The sequence below is a fragment of the Chrysemys picta genome, chromosome 1 (assembly GCF_011386835.1).
Source record: "Chrysemys picta bellii isolate R12L10 chromosome 1, ASM1138683v2, whole genome shotgun sequence".
Taxonomy (NCBI): domain Eukaryota; kingdom Metazoa; phylum Chordata; order Testudines; family Emydidae; genus Chrysemys; species Chrysemys picta.
In genome coordinates, this window is record NC_088791.1 from 62,635,283 (window position 1) to 62,657,497 (window position 22,215).

A 22,215-nucleotide genomic window follows, 5' to 3' on the forward strand; every position below is an offset into this window, starting at 1 on the left:
TATTTTCTCTGTTTTTCTACCACCACCACTACAGAGCCTCCTCTGCAAGGGTGTTGGTGATGTCTCTGCTAATCATCCCCTTCTCTGGCCTCTGTTTTTGAGTCGTCCTCCCCAGAGAATAGCTCCAGTGCCTGTTTCCAGTTTTGGAAAGAACTTTCTCAAGCTGCAGATTGGAAAATTGACCTGATTCTGTCAATTTCACTGATGTCCACAGAGTTTTCAATAGCAGGAGTGAAAACTGACCAGACCAAACAGTTTTCACTGACCTGGAGGAAAGATACTACCAGAAGCAGAAGCACTGAAGCGGTTTGTCTACGGACTTACAAAGACAACATCACATTGGCTAACATTTGAGGTTCATGTTTCAGAAGCTATTGGCACAATCATAAAGACTGGATTTTTTAATGTAAGAAAACTTAAAATCAACAGAATTTAGTGGCACTTGCATGGGAAAGATACCTATTCATAACGGATGAGTAGCTTTTCAAGCCATGGATTAATATATGCCATAACAATTTTAAATAGGCAAAATTGTTTTAAATATGACCATTCCTTAAAGAATTTAAATGAAGGATTTGATTTTGGACGCCATCTATACCATTGCTTTATGGGACTCAGCTATAATTATTTGTCACTGGAAATTGGTTCAGAGCCATATTCAGAAGTTGTTTAAACATGAATGTCTGAAAGACACTTCATATAATCAGAATATTGTCTATATAAGAAGTCAGTATAGATTTTTTTTAAGTGTTTACTATTTCACAAAAGAAACAGTGTTTTGTAAATGGAAAAGTTCTCTCAAAGCTTTTGGTTCATAATCACAATATGAAACATGCTTCCCACTGCCCACATGTTGTGGTGAATTTAAGAAATCTCATGCTGTAAAAATATTAATGCAATGTTACAGTCCTGACTTAAATTTACAAAAGTGAGGAAATTCAGAGTTATAGTTGCTTCTTCGCTCTCTGTCTTCTCTACCTTGTCATCACCTGCCCTCCCTCCCATGCACCCTTGCATGTACACATTATGAAGTCAATTCTCCACTGCATCTAAGTGCTGATCATACAGGAGGGATTGGGGGTGGGATGGAGCAGGCTTCCCACCTCCTTGCTGCCCTGGGCCTCTCGTGGTCCATCTGGGATCACACCCTCTCGCTGGGACTAACCCAGACCCTCCGCGTCGGGCCTGGGCACATCCACTGCATGTGGCCTCGCTGCCCACAGGCCCAACACGTCGGCAGCCACCTGGGTTCCTTCACCCAGCGGACTGTCCTAGGGACTCACCCCTGTCCCTCCCCTGGGTGAGGCACCCTGTCCCCAATCCCAGTAGGGACAGTCCCGTCTTACATGTCCATTCCGCCCACAGGTGTAGCAAGTCTGGCGCTCTGCCACAGGCCTCCTGGCCCTGGCACTCAGCTTCTCATACCCTTCTCCCCGTTTCTTCTGAAACTCCTGACGGAGGAGTTGTACCAGGGCCTGCTGTTCCTCCACCAGCTGGCCCAACTGTACAGGCCCGTCTCTCTCCACAGCTAGAGAGAGACTCTCTGAGCTCCTGGGCCACAGCCTTTTATAGGGCCAGCTGTGGCCTGATTGGGGCGTGGCCCCAGCTGTGGCTGCCTTCTCCATCAGCCTAGCCTTCTGGCTCCCTGGGGTAGCCCTTTCCCAGGGATGTTTTAACCCTTTCAGGGCCGGAGCAGGTGACCACCCCATTACAGTATTCAATACATAATACTGAGTAGCAACCCATGCCACTGGATACATATATCTTGCAGTGATGACTTAGCTATGTGCAGGTGTACAATGAACTATTTTGTATATGATTGTAGTAAATTGTCTAATTATGCAAATAAATTAATACAGAAGAGGTATTGTGTCAGGCTGGCCTATCTTAATGAACGCATGTTATAGGATGTGTTTAAATATTGTGTGTGTACACGTACACATTTCTGTATTTGAAAAAATCTACAAAGTAAATAATTTCTTTTGGGAGTATTGCAACAGAATGAACAGGGTTAAATTTTTCAAGTAACAGTTGACAGTGTTTATAGCACCTTAAAATATAATACAACTTGATTTTGGCAAATTCATACAGATGATCCTAAATTGTAACTCTTTAGCTGAACCCTGAACTCAGTTTGAACTCTTCAATTCATTCATTTCATTAACAAAGCTTAGTGCTTCTTTCTTAAAATGCTGCTGTGCAGTTAATAATTTATTAAGCCTTCATAAGAAAAGCCAGATAAAAATGTACCTTGAGTCTTAAGCATTTGTTTTGGGGAGCATTTTATGAAATACGTTTTGAGGCCAACCTTGGTAAAAGGAGTGGTAGGATAAACATTATTTAATATGTACAACTGTTTCTCTTTCCTTTTTATTCAAGCAGAGGAATTTGGATGTCTCTTAAATAGATTATTTCCCTTCTATTGGACCTACTGTAGATCTACTTCATATGCAGGAGAGTGTGTACATTTGACTTGTATTGTGTGGAAAAACTGGAAAAGAAATGTTTTTCAGCTAGACTGAGCAAGTTTCATTTGGTTTGTGGGGATGTTTCTTAAAACTAGAGATCTCTGAGCAGCAGTACTGTACACATCCCTGTTAATCTGAGTGCTTGTACTAACATCTTTCCATATGGTGCATATCATTGTTCAGTTATTTGAAGATTGCTATGCCATTCAGATTACAAGATTTGTCTGTTTGTAATAGGAAGGTAGGAGCCCTTTTTCAGACATTTCAAGCACCCACATAATCCAACAGTAAATGCTGAAGAAACAGCAATCAAAACAGAACAGCATCAACAGCAAATCTGCCTGTAGCCCTGGAATATATAAAATATTCACTATTCATTCTTCCTTGGAGGCCTTCTAATTATGTTCTGTAGTCGTGTTTGGGATGAATAGGAGTTTAAAGGATTTCGAACTGTTGTGGGTATTGCTTCTGACCAAACCCTCAGTGAAGTTGATTTGTCCTCTAAAGATGTCATGTCTTGTACTTTCGTAGTCATTCATACATCAAATTTGAAATAAGGCTAAGTTGTATGCAGCTCACCATCTTTATTTCATAAGTTTCTGTGATGGGGTTTGCAGACCCCACACTAAACCAAGGCATGGCATAGAGCAGTCCTGGGCTAGGGAGGCCCCACCCCTCAGCAACTGCAGGGCATGCTCCAGAGGGATAGTTTATAAGAGCACTGGTAGCCCAGTGGAAAGGGAGGAAGGAGCTACAGGCTGCACCATGATGCGTGGAGTTGTTTGAGAAGTTGCTACAGCATTGTTAAGGCTACTCTGGAAACAAACTACTAAAGTTCGATACTTTTAAATTAGCAGGTCCAGATAACTTGCATCCAAAAGCTTTAAAAAAGCTGGCTGAGGAGTTTGCTGGACAGTGAATGTTTCACTGTATCATGAATTACTGGGGAAGATCCAGAAGACTGGAAGAAAGCTAATGTGCCAATTTTTTAAAAGGGTAAATGGGATGACCCAGGTAATTATAGGCCTGTCAGTCTGACTTCGATCCTGGGCAAGATAATGGAGTGGCTGATATGGGAGTAGATTAATAAAGAAATAAAGGAGGGTAAATTAATGCAAATTAACATGGGTTTATGAATGATAGATCCCGTCAAACTAACTTGATATCATTTTTTTTTTTTGGGACGAGAGTAAAAATTTTGTTGATAAAGGTAACAGTGTTGATGTAATAGTCTTCTGTAAGGCATTTGACTTGGTGCTGAATGATATCTTGATTTAAAAACTAGTATGATGTAAAATTAACGTCACACATTATGTAGATTAAAAACTGGCTAACAGAAAGTTCTCAAAATATAACTGTAAACAGAGAATCATCATCAAGTGGGTCTGTTTCCAGTGTGGTTCAGGGATTGGTTCTTGTGTCTACTTTATTTAACATTTTTATCAATGGATTGGGAAGAAAACATAACGTAATCATTGATAGTGTGCAGATGACACAAAAATTCAGAGTGGTAAATAATGAAGAGGACAGGTCACTGATTCAGCGTGATCTAGATCCCTTAATAAACTGGGCACAAGCAAACAGTATTGGTTTTTAATATGGTAAATGTATACACCTAGGCCATACTTACAGGATGGGGGACTCTATCCTGGGAAGCAGTGACTCTGAAAAAGATTTTTGGATTGTAATGCATAGTCAGCTGAACTTGAGCTCCCAGAGTGACACTGTGGCCAAAAAAGCTAATGCAATCCTGGGGAGCATAAACAGGGGAATCTCACGTCGGTGTAGGAAGATTATTTTATCTCTGGATTTGGCACTGGTGGGCCACCGTTGGAATACTGTGTCCAATTCTGGTGCCCACAATTCAAGAAGGATGTTTATAAATTGGAGAGCGTTCACAGGAGAGCCATGACATGAGAACAATTAAAATACTCGAAAACCTGTCTGATAGTGATAGACTCAAGGAGCATAATCTATTTAGCTTAACAAAGAGAAAGTTAGGGACTGACTTGATTACAGTCTATAACTACCTATGTGGAGAACAAATATTTAATAATAATTGCTCTTCAAACTGGCAGAGAAAGGTATAACAGGATCCAGTGGCTGGAAGTTGAAACTAAACACATTCAGACTGGAAATAAGGTGTACATTTTTAACAGTGAGAGTAATTAATCACTGGAACAATTTACCAAGTGTCATGGTGGATTCTCCATCACTAACAATTTTTAAATTAAGATTGAATATTTTTCTAAAAGCTCTGCTCTAGGGGCTATTTGGGGCAAGTTCTATGGCCTGTGTTATACACGAGGTCAGACTAGCTGATCACAATAGTCCTTTCTAGCCTTAGAATCTATGAAAACCAGCTGGAACCCACTGCACCCAGAAATCTAGAAAAACTAAACACCACCTCTGGGCACTTCCATGAGTCTCTACTTCCCCATTGTCAAGCACTAAGTCTGTGTATATAAAAGAAAACTTTTATTAAAAGGGAGAGGGATCACAGCATTAATTTGGGAAAATGCTGCAACAGTGATTCAAAAGTGTGCAAACCATAAGTGAACTCCTGCCCCACACTATCTTGGGCAGGAGTCCTTTCCTTCAGTTTCCCACCTTCAGGTGAGAAATTCCAAAAGGCAAATGTCCCTTTAATATGCCTTTCCCTCACTCACAGCTTATCTGTGGTCAGCAAAGTATCAGAGTCCCAGGGTGCATTCAGGTGGGTTCTGGAGGTGATTGAGTGACACCTCGACTTCAGCTTGCCGCTGCTGTTTCTACTGCTGCTGTTGCTCATCACTGCTGCTTCTCTTCGCTGTGATGTCGTGTTCTGAGGTTCCACCATATAACCCAGCCTCCTAGTGATTTCACTGAGTAGAGAGGAACTCGCTGCTCCTGCCTGTGGTGTTTCACCACAACACTGTCCCCACACCAGGACTAAGCTCCCTAGACCAGTTTATTAGTGTGATTTCAGTTCTAGAAATCATTGAGAGGAAACAAGGATGCTCAATTGAATCCAATCAGCTCTGTATTTAAACCCTGGAGGGGAAAGGTCAAATGATAGCTAAGACCCTTTAAACAGAGTCTACACTGTGTGCCCACCCCCTCCAACTTTCACTTGGACTTAGCATCACTATCTCCACTGAGCAAGTGAGGTTGAAGTTAAGCAGTGGTGTAGCCAGGTTCTAACAGCAGAGGGAGCGAACACATTAAAAAAAGGCACCACCCGCCACGAAGCAGCAAAGAAAAAAAAAAAAGAAAAACCCAAGTCTTGCCACCGAAGACTGAAGAACCCGCCACCAAATTACCTGCTGCCGAAGACCCGGAGCGACTGAAGAACCTGCCACCGAAGTGCCGCCGAAGACCCAGATGTGCCGCCCCTGTTGGGAAGCGCCCCCGAGTGAGTGTAAAAATTAAAAAGGCGCCACTTTGGGGGAATGTGCTCCGTGGGAGCGGCCGCTCCCCTTAATCCCCCCCAGCTATGCTACTGAAGCTAAGGTAACACCTTCTCAATTAGGGCATATTAAGTACATTCTGCTGCCCTTTATTCATACAAAAAGCGTAACATTATTTTATTTTACCCGTGTCCAAATCTAAAGTGAACTTTAACCCAAAACATCCAAAATTGATCACTTTGCAAAGCAGGTCTGATTACTGATCATGAAGGCAAAGCAGTTGCATCTATGCAAATGCAGTCTGCTCCTGAAGTCTTTTGCACAGTTCCTCAATAGTTGCTAGGGGAGAGCTTATTCAGATCATCTGTCCAGCTTCAATGGCTACCCATTAGTTGGCTATGGATCTCTTTAACCACAAGGACTTCTGCTTTCTGTTATTGATGAGTGAAGCTCACAGAGGTTCAGAGGTTGAGTTCAGTTTGGATAAATGTCAAAACGTTTTGGTTGCTTATTCAAACTTTCCAGATGTCTTGGCTGTGCAGGCTAGAGTCTGAAAATCTTGAGAGAATGTGCTTTTGTGAGAGATTTGACAATTCCACTCCTAGCAGTGACAGCAGTTTATCTAAAAGTATCAGAATCTTAACAGTTTTGGTTCTAGAAATGGAGGAAGGTTAAAAAATGGTGACTCGTATCCCTTCCAAAATGGTTCAGCCAGCCCTATTTTTCAACTGTGGTTGCAAGTCCACTCTGGTGGTAGATTAAACGTTTCATCCTCTTCTTTCTTAGTAGTCTTTGGGATACTGCCTGATGAAACCTTTCATGGAGTGCAAAAATCTCTGATCCATCCACAACAAATTGTGTTTTCGATTGGGGCAGTAGTCTAGCTAGCGGGGTGCAGGGGAAGCAGCTGCTTCCCCTCAGCACATTTGACATTCCAGCACTCAGCAGAGTGCCGGTGGCTTCGCAGCATGGAGGGGCTGCAATGGGGCGCCCGGCTCAGAGCACGGGAGAAGAAAGTGAGGGATGGGAGGAGGCGCTGCCGCTGCCCGGGCACAGGTGCTGCTGCTGCTCCAGTTCTCTGGGCGGTGGGGTGCGAAGTGCCCCCTGAGCAGTGCCGCCCGCAGGGGGATGTACCGGCTGCTTGGTCTCCGTTCCCCATGGGGAGCCGGCTCCTAGGTTGCGCCGGACTCACCCATAAAACGTAGGGGGAGAGGTTTGGTTTCCAGTTACTGGAAGCAGCTTTCTCTTTTGGACTCTTTCTCATGGGGAAAGCATGGGATCAGCATCTGGGGAGTTGGGGGAAATCCAGCCAAAAGCTGGGCTACTTCTCTTTTAAACTCACTCCCAGCACCGCTGTTCATAGTGACCTAACGGCTTCGCCTCCCCCAGCGCCCGTGTTCAAATTTGTCCGTGTTTCCTCTGTACTGGGCTGAGCTTTGCGCTCCGGGGAGCTCACGTTCAGCCCCATCAACCCGGCAGGAGAGCTCAGCGGCTCTGCCGTCTGCGCCTGGACTGCTCTCTCCCGGGCCCAACGAGCCAGGCGGTGGCATTCAGTCAGGGACGCTTTTCCCTGGTGCTGTGGGGGAGAAGGAGGTCGCTCATCAGAGGCACCTGGGCAGCCAGGTAAGTGCGGACCCAATGAACCAATGAGTGGGGTGTCTGGGGAGGGGGAGGTCAGGGACCAACTGTCCGCTCCCCACTCACGTCACGTCCGAGACTCCAGCCCACCTGGAGCTTCCCGCGCGCCTCTCCCCTCCCCTTCTCGCGGCGGCCGCCCAGCACGGTGTCATGGCTTCCTCCGAGGTCGCTCGGCAGCTGGGAGTCCCACCCGGGGGCGCATGAAACTTTCTCGCCTCTTCCCCCCACCCCCTCCGACCGCACCCTAAAAAATTCCTTGACCGGGCCGCTCCCGGACCCCTCCTCCCGGACCGAGCCCCTCCGAGGGGGGTTGCAGCATGGCCGCAGCGTGGCCAGAGAAGCCAAGGGGGGTGGAACGCGGCGCGGCCGGAGGAGCCAGCAGGGGGGCATGGAGCGGCCGGAGGAGGAGCCAAGGGGGGCGTGACCAGAGGAGGAGCCAAGGTAGGGCGCCTTTTTTATGTTTGCTCCCCCTGCACTTAGAACCTGGCTACGCCACTGGATTGGGGCATTGTTTGAAAATATATATGTATATTTTAACCCAAGCCTGTGAGGTGCCAAGCTTCATAGAGTTTGTTTGGTTTTGTTTTTTGGGGGGTGGGGAGGGGTTTAGAGTGTCTGGATTTTCTTGTTAAACAAAGTAAAGGCAAATTGTCATTCAGTCAAATTTTATTTTTATTCACATATTAATTTTGAAGCACAAATCCAAATTCAAACATTAAACTCCATGTACAAATCTACTGTGCGGAAGTCTCTGGTTCAAATTCTGGTCTCATTCTCACTTCTCTTGCTGGCAATAAGAGTGCTGTGAAGTGCTAAAGAGGTTATCCTGCTTCACTTGAAAAACCCTTCAGCTTGATTCAGAAGCAGTACCGATAAGTTTCAAAGACAGTCCCAGGCAGCCTTATTTACCCAAACAAATGATGACTGTGGTTTTCATTTTTGTGCTTGATTATGATTGCTCAGTGCATTGAGGGGTGAATCCTGGAATCCTTGGGACTATCAGAAGATGAAGGTTGCAACCCCATTTTCTGGCTCTCTGGGGAAGCTACATCAAAATTCCACGTGCTTGTAATTGTGATTTCCTCTATAAATCAATAAGTTATTTCATTAATACAAATCTGAAAGTTCCTATTTTCCTAAATTCAGATTCTAACTGCCTGTAGTTTTAAAACAAGTAACTAACTGGCCACTATAGTAAAATTAGCCATTGACATTTGTATTTCTTTTTCCTCTTAGTTTAGCGTCCATGAATTTTGGCTGGAATTAATACTCATAAAATAAAAACAGCTGGCCTGATCCTCTTTCTTACCATCATTTTTTGTCTGTTTTTTCATCCAAGATAGTGAGTTGAATTAAAAAGCTTATTTAAAACATAACATAGGGAAAAACAGAGAGAGGTAATTCCTTTACAAATAAATGCTAACACCCTTATTTTTTTAGTCTGTAAACCTTTAAAATATGGATGCGGTTAGATTAAAAAGTTAGGGACTTTGGTTTCAGTAAATGTAACACAAATTTGCAGTGTGGAGGGGAAAGGCTATCGTTGGACATGCACTGGACTGAGATTGAAATCCTTCTTTTGTAGACTTAAAATGGTTCGTGTACTGTGTTTTGGGTGGCCATTATCCCATCAGCAGTAAATGACCTGCAGTAACCTCTAAGGCTGAAAGCTGTTGCTGATCAGAGCAGTTTTGTGGTCAGTAATGTGAATGAAACAAACCTTTTTTGTCACAGATTTCAGAGCAGAATTTAATCTCTTAGGACTAGTGATTAGAGTCCTAAACATGGGGCGAGGTGAAAGATTTGTTTCCATTGAAGGGAATTTTTACACTCAGGGTATGTCTACACTACGAAATTAGGTCGCATTTATAGAAGCCGGTTTTATAGAAATCGGTTGTATACAGCCGATTGTGTGTGTCCCCACATAAAATGCTCTGAGTGCATTAAGTCGGCGGACCGCGTCCATAGTACCGATGCTAGCGTCGACTTCCGGAGCGTTGCACTATGGGTAGCTATCCCACAGCTCCCGCAGTCTCTGCCACCCATTGGAATTCTGAGTTGAGATCCCAATGCCTGAATGATGCAAAACAGTGTCGCGGGAGGTTCTGGGTACATGTCAGGCCCCTCCCCCTCTGTCAGAGCAATGGCAGACAATCGATTCACGCCTTTTTACCTGGGTTACCTGTGCAGACAACATATCACAGCAAGCATGGAGCCCGCTCAGCTCACCGTCACCATATGTCATGTGGGTGCCGACAGACGTGGTCCTGCATTGCTACACAGCAGCAGCTAACTAATTGCCTTTTGGCAGTATGACTGGTAGCCTTCATCGGCGATCTGGGTGCTGGCAGACGTGGGGCTGCATTGCACACAGCAGCAGCCCCTTGCCTTTTGGCAGTAGATGGTGTATTAAGACTGATATCCATCGTCGTCATATTGCAGTTCAATCATGGGCACCTGGGCAAACATGCGCAGTCCTATCGAACTGTCTTGATGATGATGGCTATCAGTCAGTCTTAGTACATTATTTTCTGCCAAGCGCCCAGTATTTTCTGCCAAGCACCCAGAAGATACCGAGGGTTATCAGTCATGCTGCACCGTCAGCTGCCAGCTTAAGATGTAAAAAATATATTTGTTCTGTATTCATTTGCTTCCCCCTCTCTCCGTGAAATCAACAGCCTGCTAAACCCAGGGTTTTGAGTTCAATCTTTGGGGAGGGCCATTCTGTGTGACAGTTGTTTGTATTTCTCCCTGATGCACAGCCACCTCTGTTGATTTTAATTCCCTGTACCTGTACGCCATGTCGTCACTCGCCCCTCCCTCCCTCCGTCAGATACTAGTTTCGCGCCTTTTTTCAGACCAGATGCCAGAGCACTGGGATCATGGAGCCCGCTCAGATCACCACGGCAATTATGAGCACTGTGAACACCACGCGCATTGTCCTGGAGTATATGCAGAGCCAGGACATGCCAAAGCAAAACCAGGACCAGCCGAGGAGGCGATTGCAGCGCGGCAACGAGATTGATGAGGAAATTGACATGGACATAGACCTCTCACAAAGTACAGGCCCCAGCAATGTGCAAATCATGGTGTTACTGGGGCCGGTTCATGCCGTGGAACGCTGATTCTGGGCCCGGGAAACAAGCACAGACTGGTGGGACCGCATCGTGCTGCAGGTGTGGGACGATTCCCAGTGGCTGCAAAACTTTCACATGCGTAAGGGCACTTTCATGGAACTTTGTGACTTGCTTTCCCCTGCCCTGAATCACCAGAATACCGGGATGAGAGCAGCCCTCACAGTTGAGAAGCGAGTGGCGATAGCCCTGGGGAAGCTTGCAACGCCAGACAGCTACCGGTCAGTCGGGAATCAATTTGGAGTGGGCAAATCTACTGTGGGGGCTGCTGTGATCCAAGTTGCCAGGGCAATCAAAGACCTGGTGATATCAAGGGTAGTGACTCTGGGAAATGTGCAGGCCATAGTGGATGGCTTTGCTGCAATGGGATTCCCAAACTGTGGTGGGGCGATAGACGGAACCCATATCCCTATCTTGTCACCGGAGCACCAAGCCACCGAGTACATAAACCTCAAGAGGTACTTTTCAATGCTGCTGCAAGCCCTGGTGGGTCACAAGGGACGTTTCACCAACGTCAACGTGGGATGGCCGGGAAAGGTACATGATGCTCGCGTATTCAGGCAGTCTGGTCTGTTTTGAAAGCTGGAGGAAGGAACTTTTTTCCCAGACCAGAAAATAACTGTTGGGGATGTTGAAATGCCTATCGTGATCCTTGGGGATTCAGCCTACCCCTTAATGCCATGGCTCATGAAGCGGTACACAGGCAACCTGGACAGTAGTCAGGACCTGTTCAACTATAGGCTGAGCAAGTGCCGAATGGTGGTGGAATGTGCATTTGGACATTTAAAAGCGCGCTGGCGCAGCTTACTGACTCGCTCAGACCTCAGTGAAAAGAATATCCCCATTATTATTGGTGCTTGCTGTGCGCTCCACAATATCTGAGAGAGTAAGGGGGAGACATTTATGGCAGGGTGGGATGTTGAGGCAAATCGCCTGGCCGCTGATTACACGCAGCCAGACACCGGGGCGGTTAGAAGAGTGCAGCAGGGCGCGGTGCGCATCAGAGAAGCTTTGAAAACTAGTTTTGTGACTGGCCAGGCTACGGTGTGAAACTTCTGTTTGTTTCTCCTTGATGAACCCTTCGCCCCCCCAGCCCCGGTTCACTCAACTTCCCTGTAAACCAACCACACCACCCTCCCCCCGCCCTCTTCGAGCACCACTTGCAGAGGCAATAAAGTCATTGTTACTTCTCATTCATGCAATCTTTATTAATTCATCACACAACTAGAGGGATAATTGCCAAGGTAGCCCAGGAGGGGTGCGGGAGGAGGGAAGGAAAAGGACACACTGCAGTTTAAAACTTTAGCACTTATTGAAGGCCAGCCTTCCCAGGCTCGGGCAATCATCTGGGGTGGAGTGACTGGAGGCCGGAGGCCCCCCCACCATGTTCTTGGGCGTCTGGGTGAGGAGGCAATGGGACTTGGGGAGGAGGGCTGTTGGTTACACAGGGGCTGTAGCGGCAGTCTCTGCTCCTGCTGTCTTTCCTGCAGCTCAACCATACGCTGGAGCATATCAGTTTGATGCTCCAGCAGCCGGAGCATCGACTCTTGCCTTCTGTCTACAAGCTGACGCCACCTATCATTTTCAGCCCGCGATTCAGCCCGTCACCTCTCCTCTCGTTCATATTATGCTTTTCTGTAGTCAGTCATTGACTGCCTCCACGCATTCTGCTGTGCTCTTTCAGCATGAGAGGACATCTGGAGCTCCAAGAACATATCATCCCAAGTCCACCGTTTTCTCCTTCTAATCTTCGCTAGCCTCTGCGAAGGAGAAACATTTGCAGCTGGTGGAGGAGAAGGGAGAGGTGTTTAAGAAAAGACACATTTTAGAGAAAAATGGGTACACTCTTTCACGTTAAATTTTGCTGTTCACATTACACAGCACATGTGCTTTTGTTACAAGGTCGCATTTTTCCTCTTATATTGAGGGCCTGCCGATTTGGTGTGAGAGATCACTCATGCAGTGCCGGGCAACAGATTTCGGCTTGCAGGCAGCCATGGTAAACCACAGTCTTTTGGCTTTTTTAACCTTCTTAACATGTGGGAATGGTTTCAAACAGTAGCGCCCTCATTTCCCATACCAAGCACCCATTGGGTTGGCCATTTAAAATGGGTTTGCAATGTAAAAGGAGGGGCTGCGGTTTCCGGGTTAACATGCAGCACAAACCCAACTAACCCCCTCCCCCCACACACTCAATTCTCGGGGATGATCACTTCACCCCTCCCCCCCACCGCGTGGCTAACAGCGGGGAACATTTCTGTTCAGCCGAGCAGGAACAGGCACCTCTGAATGTCCCCTTAATAAAATCGCCCCATTTCAATCAGGTGACCGTGAATGATATCACACTTCTGAGGATAACAAAGAGCGATAAGGAATGGATGTTGTCTGTATGCCAGCAAACACCAGGACCATACGCTGCCATGCTTTGTTATGCAATGATTCCAGACTACGTGCTACTGGCCTGGCGTGGTAAAGTGTCCTACCATGGTGGACGGGATAAGGCAGCCCTCCCCAGAAACCTTTTGCAAAGGCTTTGGGAGTACATGAAGGAGAGCTTTCTGGAGATGTCCCTGGAGGATTTCCGCTCCATCCCCATACATGTTAACAGACTTTTCCAGTAGCTGTACTGGCCGCGATTGGCAGGGCAAATTAATCATTAATCATTAATCACGCTTGCTTTTAAACCATGTGTAATATTTACAAAGGTACACTCACTAGAGGTCCCTTGTGTGCCCTCAGGGTCTGGGAGCACGCCTTGGGTGAGTTCGGGGGTTACTGGCTCCAGTTCTAGGGTGATAAACATATTCTGGCTGTTGGGGAAACCGGTTTCTCCCCTTCCTTGCTGTGAGCTATCTTCATCGTATTCATTCTCATCTTCCTCGTACCCCAAACCCGCTTCCCTGTTGCGTGATTTTCCATTGATGGAGTCAAAGCACACGGTTGGGGTAGTGGTGGCTGCACCCCCTAGCATCGCATGCAGCTCCGCGTAGAAGCGGCATGTTTGCGGCTCTGCCCGGACCTTCCGTTTGCCTCTCTGGCTTTGTGGTAGGCTTGCCTTAGCTCCTTAATTTTCATGCGGCACTGCTGTGCGTCCCTGTTATGGCCTCTGTCCTTCATGGCGCTGGAGACCTTTTCTAATATTTTGCCATTTCGTTTACTGCTATGGAGTTCAGCTAGCACTGATTCATCTCCCCATATGGCGAGCAGATCCCGTACCTCCTGTTCGGTCCATGATGGAGCTATTTTGCGATCCTGGGACACCATCATGGTTACCTGTGCTGATGAGCTCTGCGTGGTCACCTGTGCTCTCCACGCTGGGCAAACAGGAAATGAAATTCAAACGTTCGCAGGTCTTTTCCTGTCTACCTGGTCAGTGCATCTGAGAGTGCTGTCCAGAGCGGTCACAATGAAGCACTGTGGGATAGCTCCCGGAGGCCAATAACGTCGAATACCGTTCACACTACCCCAATTCCGACCCGCTAAGGCCGATTTTATCGCCAATCCCCTCGTCGGAGGTGGAGTAAAGAAACCAGTTTACAGGGCCCTTTAAGTCGAAAAAAGGGACTTAGCCGTGTGAACGTGTCCAGGCTTAATTCGATTTAACGCTGCTAAATTCGACCTAAACTCGTAGTGTAGACCAGGCCTCAGCTATGGTAAATGGTTTGGAAATTCTTTGTGTAGATAAGACAGAGGGATCAAAGCATGATATTACTTATTACTTTCCCTAAGAGACTATAACAGTTAGAGGGAGGTGTGTATGCATGAATACACAATGGGCTTGATTCACCCTGCTGGCGTGGGGTGGGATGCAAATTGCCTTTATGCCCTCCTGCACCATTCTACCTTTGGGTTCTGCAGAGGGAGGACAGCTTTAAACTGCACCTGGGCTCCCAGGGTGACTGAAGACGACTGGGGGATGCACTGAAGTAGTATGCTTCCCAACTGCCCTAGCCATGCACCCTCCCTGACTGGTGCCAACCTCCCTTAAGGCTGTAGTGTATTCCTGGGGACACCCTAGTCAGTGGCTCTCAGCCTTTCCAGGCTACTGTACCCCTTTCAGGAGGCTGATTTGTCTTGCATACCCCAAGTTTCACCTCACTTAAAAACTACGTGCTTACAAAAGCAGACATAAAATTACAAAAGTGTCACAGCTGACTGTTACTGAGAAATTGCTGATTTTCTCATTTTTACCTTATATTTATAAAATAAATCGATTGGAATATAAATATTGTACTTACATTTCAGTGTGACACTTGAGTCTGTTTTTCACTTGTGGGCCTTGTGTGAAGCCCGAGCCCCAGGCAGTGTGGCTGAAGCATGTTACTTAGCTTTGTGGGGCCCCCTGTACCATAGAACCCCAGGCAGTTACCCTGTTTGCCACCCCCTAATGCCGGCCCTGCAATTGCAACTCCCCTAAACCCATACCTCAACCCCCCCCCCAGGGTCTGCCACCCCCAGGTTGAGAAACACTGACCTAGATTAGTTGAATACCCCCAGAAGACCTCAGAGTACCCCCAGGGGTACACGTACCCCTGGTGAACCACTGCCTAGTAGATACTGGACATTTTGTTCTGCTGCAAACACCTCCTGACAGATGTTCTGAAAGTGTAAACCAAGGCAGGATCAAGCCTGAAAGCTCTTATTTTCTTTTAAAATAGGTGTTGATGAATAGTAATTGCTTAGATATAGCTTTAAAATATTAATAAAAGATGGAAAATGCAAATCAATTAATCAAATTTACTCTGTTTTAGAGGAAAATTTTGTTCTGATTTAAACCAAAAAACATCTCAAAGAGAGGAGAGTGCTTTGGGTGTTTATCTAAGCACAGGACTGACAAACAGGAACTTTAGTTTTAATTCTGACTATGCCACTGACTTTATTAGGTTGTCTTGGAGAAGTTACATAAGGCCAGATTAAAAAAAAAGCCTCAGTTTCATACACAGAAATGATATTGAAATACCCATTAGCGTGTGCAAACTCCCATTTTTCTGTGCAACTGTGGCAATTGCACATGTATATCCAGAAACATTCACGCACTTCTGTGTAGAGGCCTCTGACTTCCCTTTTAAAATTATCCCTTAATCTCTTTGCTTCCATTTTTCCATCTATCAAATGGGAATAATAGCTACTTATCACCTTGACGTTGCTGTTGTGAGGTTTAATTAGTTAGTTTGTAAAGTGCTTTGAAGATGAAAAAAAAAAAGCACTGATGCTATAAGTTCTAATTGTTGTTATGCAGTTTTTTATGTCATGGCCATTGCAATTTGTCTCTGCTTTTTAAATTTGTTTTCTTCTCTCCTTGTTGTATTATTAGTGTTCCGATCTTGGATACCATGCAAGTCTGAACAGAGCCCTAAGAACATATCTCTCTGCAGAATATAACCTTGAAACCTCTAGACATGAGGGCCTAGACATCATTGAGAATGCTGTCGACAGCTTGGAGCCACGAAGTGACAAGCAGAGATTCATGGAGATGTACCCCACTGCCTTTTGTCCGCCAATGAAATTTGAGTTCCAGTCTCATATGGGTGATGAGGTCAGTAGTTAGTGACTTCTTAGAGACAAATAGGGTAAATCCAAACCAATAATTTCTGTTTCTGCACAAAGGAAAACTTCCCTGTTGTGAATTCTGAATTATTTTCTGCAGAATGTGGCTTTTATCCACTTCTACAAAGAATCTAGTTAAAGTGAAATGTAAGCCAGTATTATTTACGCAGACACAAATAGATCAGCAAACAAAACCTTTGGCAGATCTGGAAACATGCTATTCAGAGCTGCTCAAAATAATTCTGATGCAAGAGCACTCCTTTGTTGTTGTGTTTTGTATTACACTGTAATGACATTGGCTCAGATTTCTCTTTGCTTCCAAGATGTGCCCAACACAGGAACAGAGGCAATGATGGCTTTATATCACCACCACCCACTGGGGCTTCCCAGTGCAACTTAGAGGGGCCTCAGAGCTGTTTTACACTGCACTTGGAGCATGATATCTGGAGATTGCCAGAATGCAAGTGGTCTCCAACCATGCTCCTATTTTCCACTACATTAGGGACTGGTGGAGGCATAAAATGCTACAGCATCTGGGGATTTCCCTTCCACAAGGGAAATCTTGGATGTGCACTGCTTTGTGGCCCTATAGCCACAGGCGCCGACTCCGTGGGTGCTCCAGGGCTGGAGCAACCACGGGGAAAAATTGGTGGGTGCTCCCCACCGCGTCCCCCCGCCTCCCTCTCCTCCCCTGAGGAGGAGGCGAGGAAGAGGCGGAGCCGGGGCAGGGATTTGGAGAAGGAGTCCAATAGGGGCAAGGAAGGGGTGGAGTTGGGATGGGGACTTTGGGGAAGGGGTTGGAATGGGGGGCAGGGGTGGAGTCGGGGCAGGGCCGGGAGCGAAGGGGGCGCGAGCACCCACCGGCGCCAGGAGAAGTTGGCGCCTATTCCTGTAGCAGCCAAAAGCCATATTGCAGAGGACCATCAAGGCTGCTATCTATTTTCATAGAATATTGTGACTATTTCTACATCTCATAGTACATACATACTTTAAATTTAGATTTGCATTTTCCAAATCAAATATTTTATTACATTTTTAATAGTTTCAACAGCAATTCATCTGGCTTTAAAGAGAGTGACAGAAGCCAGCGTTGGTGAATTGAAATTTTCTCTGAGTCTAATAGTCATTTTTGATTCTTTGTTAGGTTTGTCAGGTCAGTGCCCAGCAACCGGTACAAGCAGAGCTTATGCTCAGGTATCAACAGCTACAGTCACGACTGGCCACACTCAAAATTGAAAATGAAGAGGTGAGATTTGTCTCTACTTGTAAAGTGTGATAAACAGCATTTTGGGAGAGGGAGGATTTCCACCATGGATGCTCGTATCATAGGCTAGGGGAGGCTAAGTCTCCCCAGACAGCTCGGTGTGGCCCCGCCCCGAGGCCCCTCCTGCTTGCCGCTAAGCCCGTGGCCCCAGCCCAGGCAGGCTGCTCCCCTTCCAGGAAACATGTTGGGGCTGGGGCTAGGGTGGCTAACCTGTGGGCGGGACTTGGAGTGCCTGGGGCCCCCCTGGCGCTGTGGCTGTGCCACCCAGCGTACGGGGCTGGAGGCACTCGGGTGGCCCAGAGCTGAGGGCGGGGGAGGGGCACTCTGGGCCTCGTTGGGGTGATCAGGGGCGGGGCCTCGGGAAGAAGGGGGGGCCAGGCCAGGGGCTAGCCTCCCCAAGCCCATGGTTCACCTGCCACCCCTGATTTCCACTGTGTCAAAAACTAAAATACATAATTTAGACCAGTGGTTCTCAACCTGCAGCCCAGTCAGCACAGAGCTACAGCCCATGTGAGATCCTCAGGGTCATACAGGTAGTATTGGATGCGGCCGGCAATGGTAAATATGTTGAGAACCACTGATTTAGACTAAAATGGTTTAAATCTATACACACAATTTTCATTTACAATATCAAATATCTATAAACATTTCAGAGGTTAAAAACTGTACCCCAAAGGTGAAATTATGCCTTAATACATCTCAATGCATCACCGTCAGTCAGAGGAGCTACACAGAAGGTGTAAAGCGCAGAATTTGGCCCTACAGATCATTGAGTCCCCTGTAGAAATGGATCAAACCAAAAACACCTCCATGGTTTGGTACAAACATCCATTGTTCTTTTAGGAAAGGCCTGGAATGAAGTCAATAATGAGTCAGAATCAGTTATAAGTGGTTTAAAAATGTGTGCATTTGAGTTTGTGTATTGCTTTCAGTGAGAATTCATTGTGTGTGTTTGAGCTTGTATCTATCGATTACTTTACATTTAGGATTCATTGAAAATATTCTTATTTACGTGGATATTTTTCAGCTTAAAAAAAACATGATGCTCAGTGTTTCAGCTAATGCTTCTCTTTATTTGACCCAGATGTGTTACGCATTAATTTGCTTTTTAAAGAAACACTTGTATTCCAGCCAGTGCATTTATTTTTAAACCAAATATAGTTCAAGATACTCACATTTAGGTGGTTGTCGTGGTTTTAAACCAATGGCATTTGTTGAAACTACTGTACTTTCCTTGTAACTGCTCAGTCCACCTTTACTGAAACTAATGTATTTAAGCGAAAACCACCATGTTTCAACTCTTGGCAATACATGTGCATGTCAGCCAATGAGTCTTTGTTGAAATTAGCACAGTAAATTTCCCCCTTTTCGGTACCTCATAGCTAAGGTCATTGGCAAGCCGCTGCAAAGAATCTCCCATTGCAGCTGTTTGCATGGACTTGTTTTTATACAGACGAACACAGATTCTAGATTTATTCATGTTCCATACATTTTGAATTTTCAAGTTTTAACATTATTGCTTTTATATATTTCCAGCTAGATAGATAGATTAAAACTGTTACTTTTATTGTCTCCTACAAAATGGAATTTGTCAATTTTGGAGGCAGTTGCTGAGATTCTAAGAAGTATTATTAGCAGAATTACTGAGATCTAATTATTTAATTCCCCCTCTCCTCTCTCTACCATGGATTTAACAAACGGCTATTCCCCAGATTGCCAGCTCTAAAGGGTGAAGGAATTTTGGCTGAGTTCTATGGCTGCAAGGGCAGAATCTTTGTTATGCTCTTAGCTAGAGCTGTTTATCCATGGTGATATTGAATGCCTTTCCTTATGATGGCTCACCTAGTAAAAGAAAGTTGCTCTTTTCTTTATATGCATCCGAAGAAGTGAGCTGTAGTCCACAAAAGCTTATGCTCTAATAAATTTGTTAGTCTCTAAGGTGCCACAAGTACTCCTGTTCTTTTTGCGGATACAGACTAACATGGCTGCTACTCTGAAATCTTTTCTTTAAAAAGAATAAAAAAAACTAAGGGCTCTTCACACCACTCTGGCAGCATATGGGGGCCTTAAAGTGTGCATAAATTATACTTGCACCCATTTTAAAGAAGTGTAAATGAGAATCTGTTCCTAAAACTAAAAGCCATGGCATTTTCTTACTCTATTCATATCCTGAAGGCCTGAATCAGAATCCAAATACTTATTTAATAAACTATTTAAATTCAGAAAGTAACTCAGATTCACCATTCAGGAGATGTGGGGGGAAAGCAAGATTAAAGTGAGAGAAGGTAAGAAAGGGTGTTTGATTGCTCACCACATGAGTGCACAAATATAGGGAGAAGCAGGAAGCTCATGATAGTAGGCCAGGGCATATGAATGGGGAAGCATTGTTTCACAGAGATAGATGTGCTTGTGCAAAGGAGGTATATGTACAAGTGACTTTATGGAGCAAGGATGCAGGTCACCAACTTCACCTCCAAACATATTCACTACCGCAGAGCTTGATGGTACACATGCTATCATCTGGATCTTATCACTTGTCTTTTCATTGTGGAGATGCAGTGTATCTCTTGTTCTGTTTCTAGTCATCTGTCTACTCTGAATGGCCATACTAGCTACACAATTCTGCAGCTAGTAGGAGATACTGCAATAGCTGTGTAAACTGTACCTTCTTCCATCTTCTCTTCATCCATATTGCACCTGTGGGTTATAGACATGATCTTTACAACACATCGAACCCCTTACCATAAGCTTATTGTTGCACCAGAGTTTCTCATGGCAGCACATAGTGCCCTGCCAGCCATGGCATTAGATGTGCTCAATCATATTTTAATCTGGGGAGCCAACAGTTCAGGTTAGAGTACCAGTACTGTTTCTATTCACTATCACTTTTTTTTCCACTTTATTGTTCAGAGGACAAATTCTGAGGTTGTTACTCAGTCAACAGGAGAGCAGCCTATATTTGCTTATAGTAACTTATTAAAACATAGAGACAGACCTAGGAACCAATGATCTTTTTTCTATTCTACACCAGTGTAGATCATGTCACTTGCTATTGTCATACACCGCAGTTCATTCACAAAGCATGTAAGAGTGAATTCATTTCAGTCACTAGTTTCCATTGTAAGCTGCTTCTAGAATTTATCTTCCTTTCTATTCCATAAATTGCACTTATTCACACCAGGTTAAGAAAACGACAGAAGCTACTTTGCAGACAATACAAGACATGGTCACCATTGAGGACTATGACGTGTCAGAATGTTTCCAGCACAGTCGTTCTACAGAGTCTGTGAAGTCAACAGTCTCTGAGACGTACATGAGTAAGCCCAGCATTGCAAAAAGAAGAGCTAACCAGCAGGAGACTGAGCAGTTCTATTTCATGGTATGTTGGTTGCTTCTTCAGCCATGTGATCTGGTCTAAACACCTGTAGTAAGTGTTTTCAAAAGGAATTGAAGTAACAGATAAAATTAATCCATTGATTTTCATCTCTGCAGAAATTCAGAGAATTCCTGGAAGGGAGTAATCTCATCACAAAGCTGCAAGCAAAACATGACTTACTGCACAGGACACTTGGAGAAGGTAAATAATGCAGAAGATACTGAAAAGCAATTCTAGGGTGAACCCACTAAAATATTGAAAGTGTATGCAGTGAAAAATTACAAAGCTCAGAGTCCTGGTACCCAATAAATATAGGCCTGATTTCTTTACCAGTCATAATTCAATGCAATGGTTAGAGCGTTTTCCTGCACAAGAGAAAGCTGTAAACTGGTTTTATTTCTTCAATAGATATTAGTTTGTATTTTGCAAATATAATAATGTGGACAAATGAATGCATTTGGGAATGAAACTGTTGAATGAAACATCTGTGTTTTGATTTGAGAAATAATACAATACTAGGCACATGCTGAATTAAAAGCTGTGCAAGACGTCCTGTTTTTGCTTCCTGAATTTTTTTTGCAGAGAGAGTGTTGTAAACACATAAATGGCAACATTCGGTAAGACCCCTATCCTGCAACTGGAGCCACCAGCACAGACTCTCATGCCCTGCAGAGCCCCACTGTGGCTCCACTCCAGGATGGGGACCAGCCCTTGGGAATCTGATTGCAGGATCAGGTGATCCTCAAAAGAAGAACTAGGGAAGTGTCACCAACTGACACACTGAAGAACCAGGGAGGGGGAGACAAGCAAATGAACCCATTTACCACAAGACAGCATTAGCGAGTGGGGGCCCAAGAGATGGGAGTATGCAAGATGCTGGGGAAAGCAGAAATGATGGAAATTTTGTGATAAAATCTGTTCTCAAAAAAGTTCCACCTGTTCAGTCAGGATGGCAGATCCAGATTTGCATCCAGATCACAGATACAGTTTGTATAAAAATCCAAACTCAGACGGAATCTAAAATTTTGATAGCATCTGGATCCTGATCACCCCGATCAACCTATGTCTTCTTACAGACAGATCATGTACCTGGGGTTAATATGGGATTTGTTTGTCAAAGTTAAATAAACCACCATTAAATCAATTATCAAGCGGTCAAGCCAAGCAGAATCATGAGTAGACTGACCAGACATGCAGGTGAATGAGAGACAGACACTTGGGATGGAATTAATCGGTAAGCCACAACCCTATTAATTATACCTTGCGGAGGGGAACTACAGTGCCTGCCCTGTGCTCTCACAGGACTTTAACCACAAACCAAACAATAACTTGGGTACTGCAATGATAGAGGCCACAGGGCTGGGGACTGTTTCATTCTGCAAAGACTCCAGGTCCCTCT

At 45.1% G+C, this 22,215-nt stretch overlaps 1 protein-coding gene across 6 annotated transcripts in view; it reads left to right on the forward strand.

Moving 5' to 3' along the window:
* The window catches only part of SRGAP1 (SLIT-ROBO Rho GTPase activating protein 1), a 249,407-nt gene that overhangs the window by 170,276 nt on the left and 56,916 nt on the right, over window positions 1-22,215 (forward strand). For all 6 annotated transcript variants that reach the window (XR_010592908.1, XM_008171465.4, XM_008171466.4 and 3 more), the window contains 4 exons: window positions 15,944-16,165; window positions 17,321-17,422; window positions 20,622-20,819; window positions 20,933-21,017. Coding sequence is in view for 5 of the 6 variants with exons in the window: in XM_008171465.4 (XP_008169687.1) it covers window positions 15,944-16,165; window positions 17,321-17,422; window positions 20,622-20,819; window positions 20,933-21,017 (607 nt within the window). In the remaining variant the exon portion in view is untranslated. The remainder of the gene's footprint in view (window positions 1-15,943; window positions 16,166-17,320; window positions 17,423-20,621; window positions 20,820-20,932; window positions 21,018-22,215) is intronic.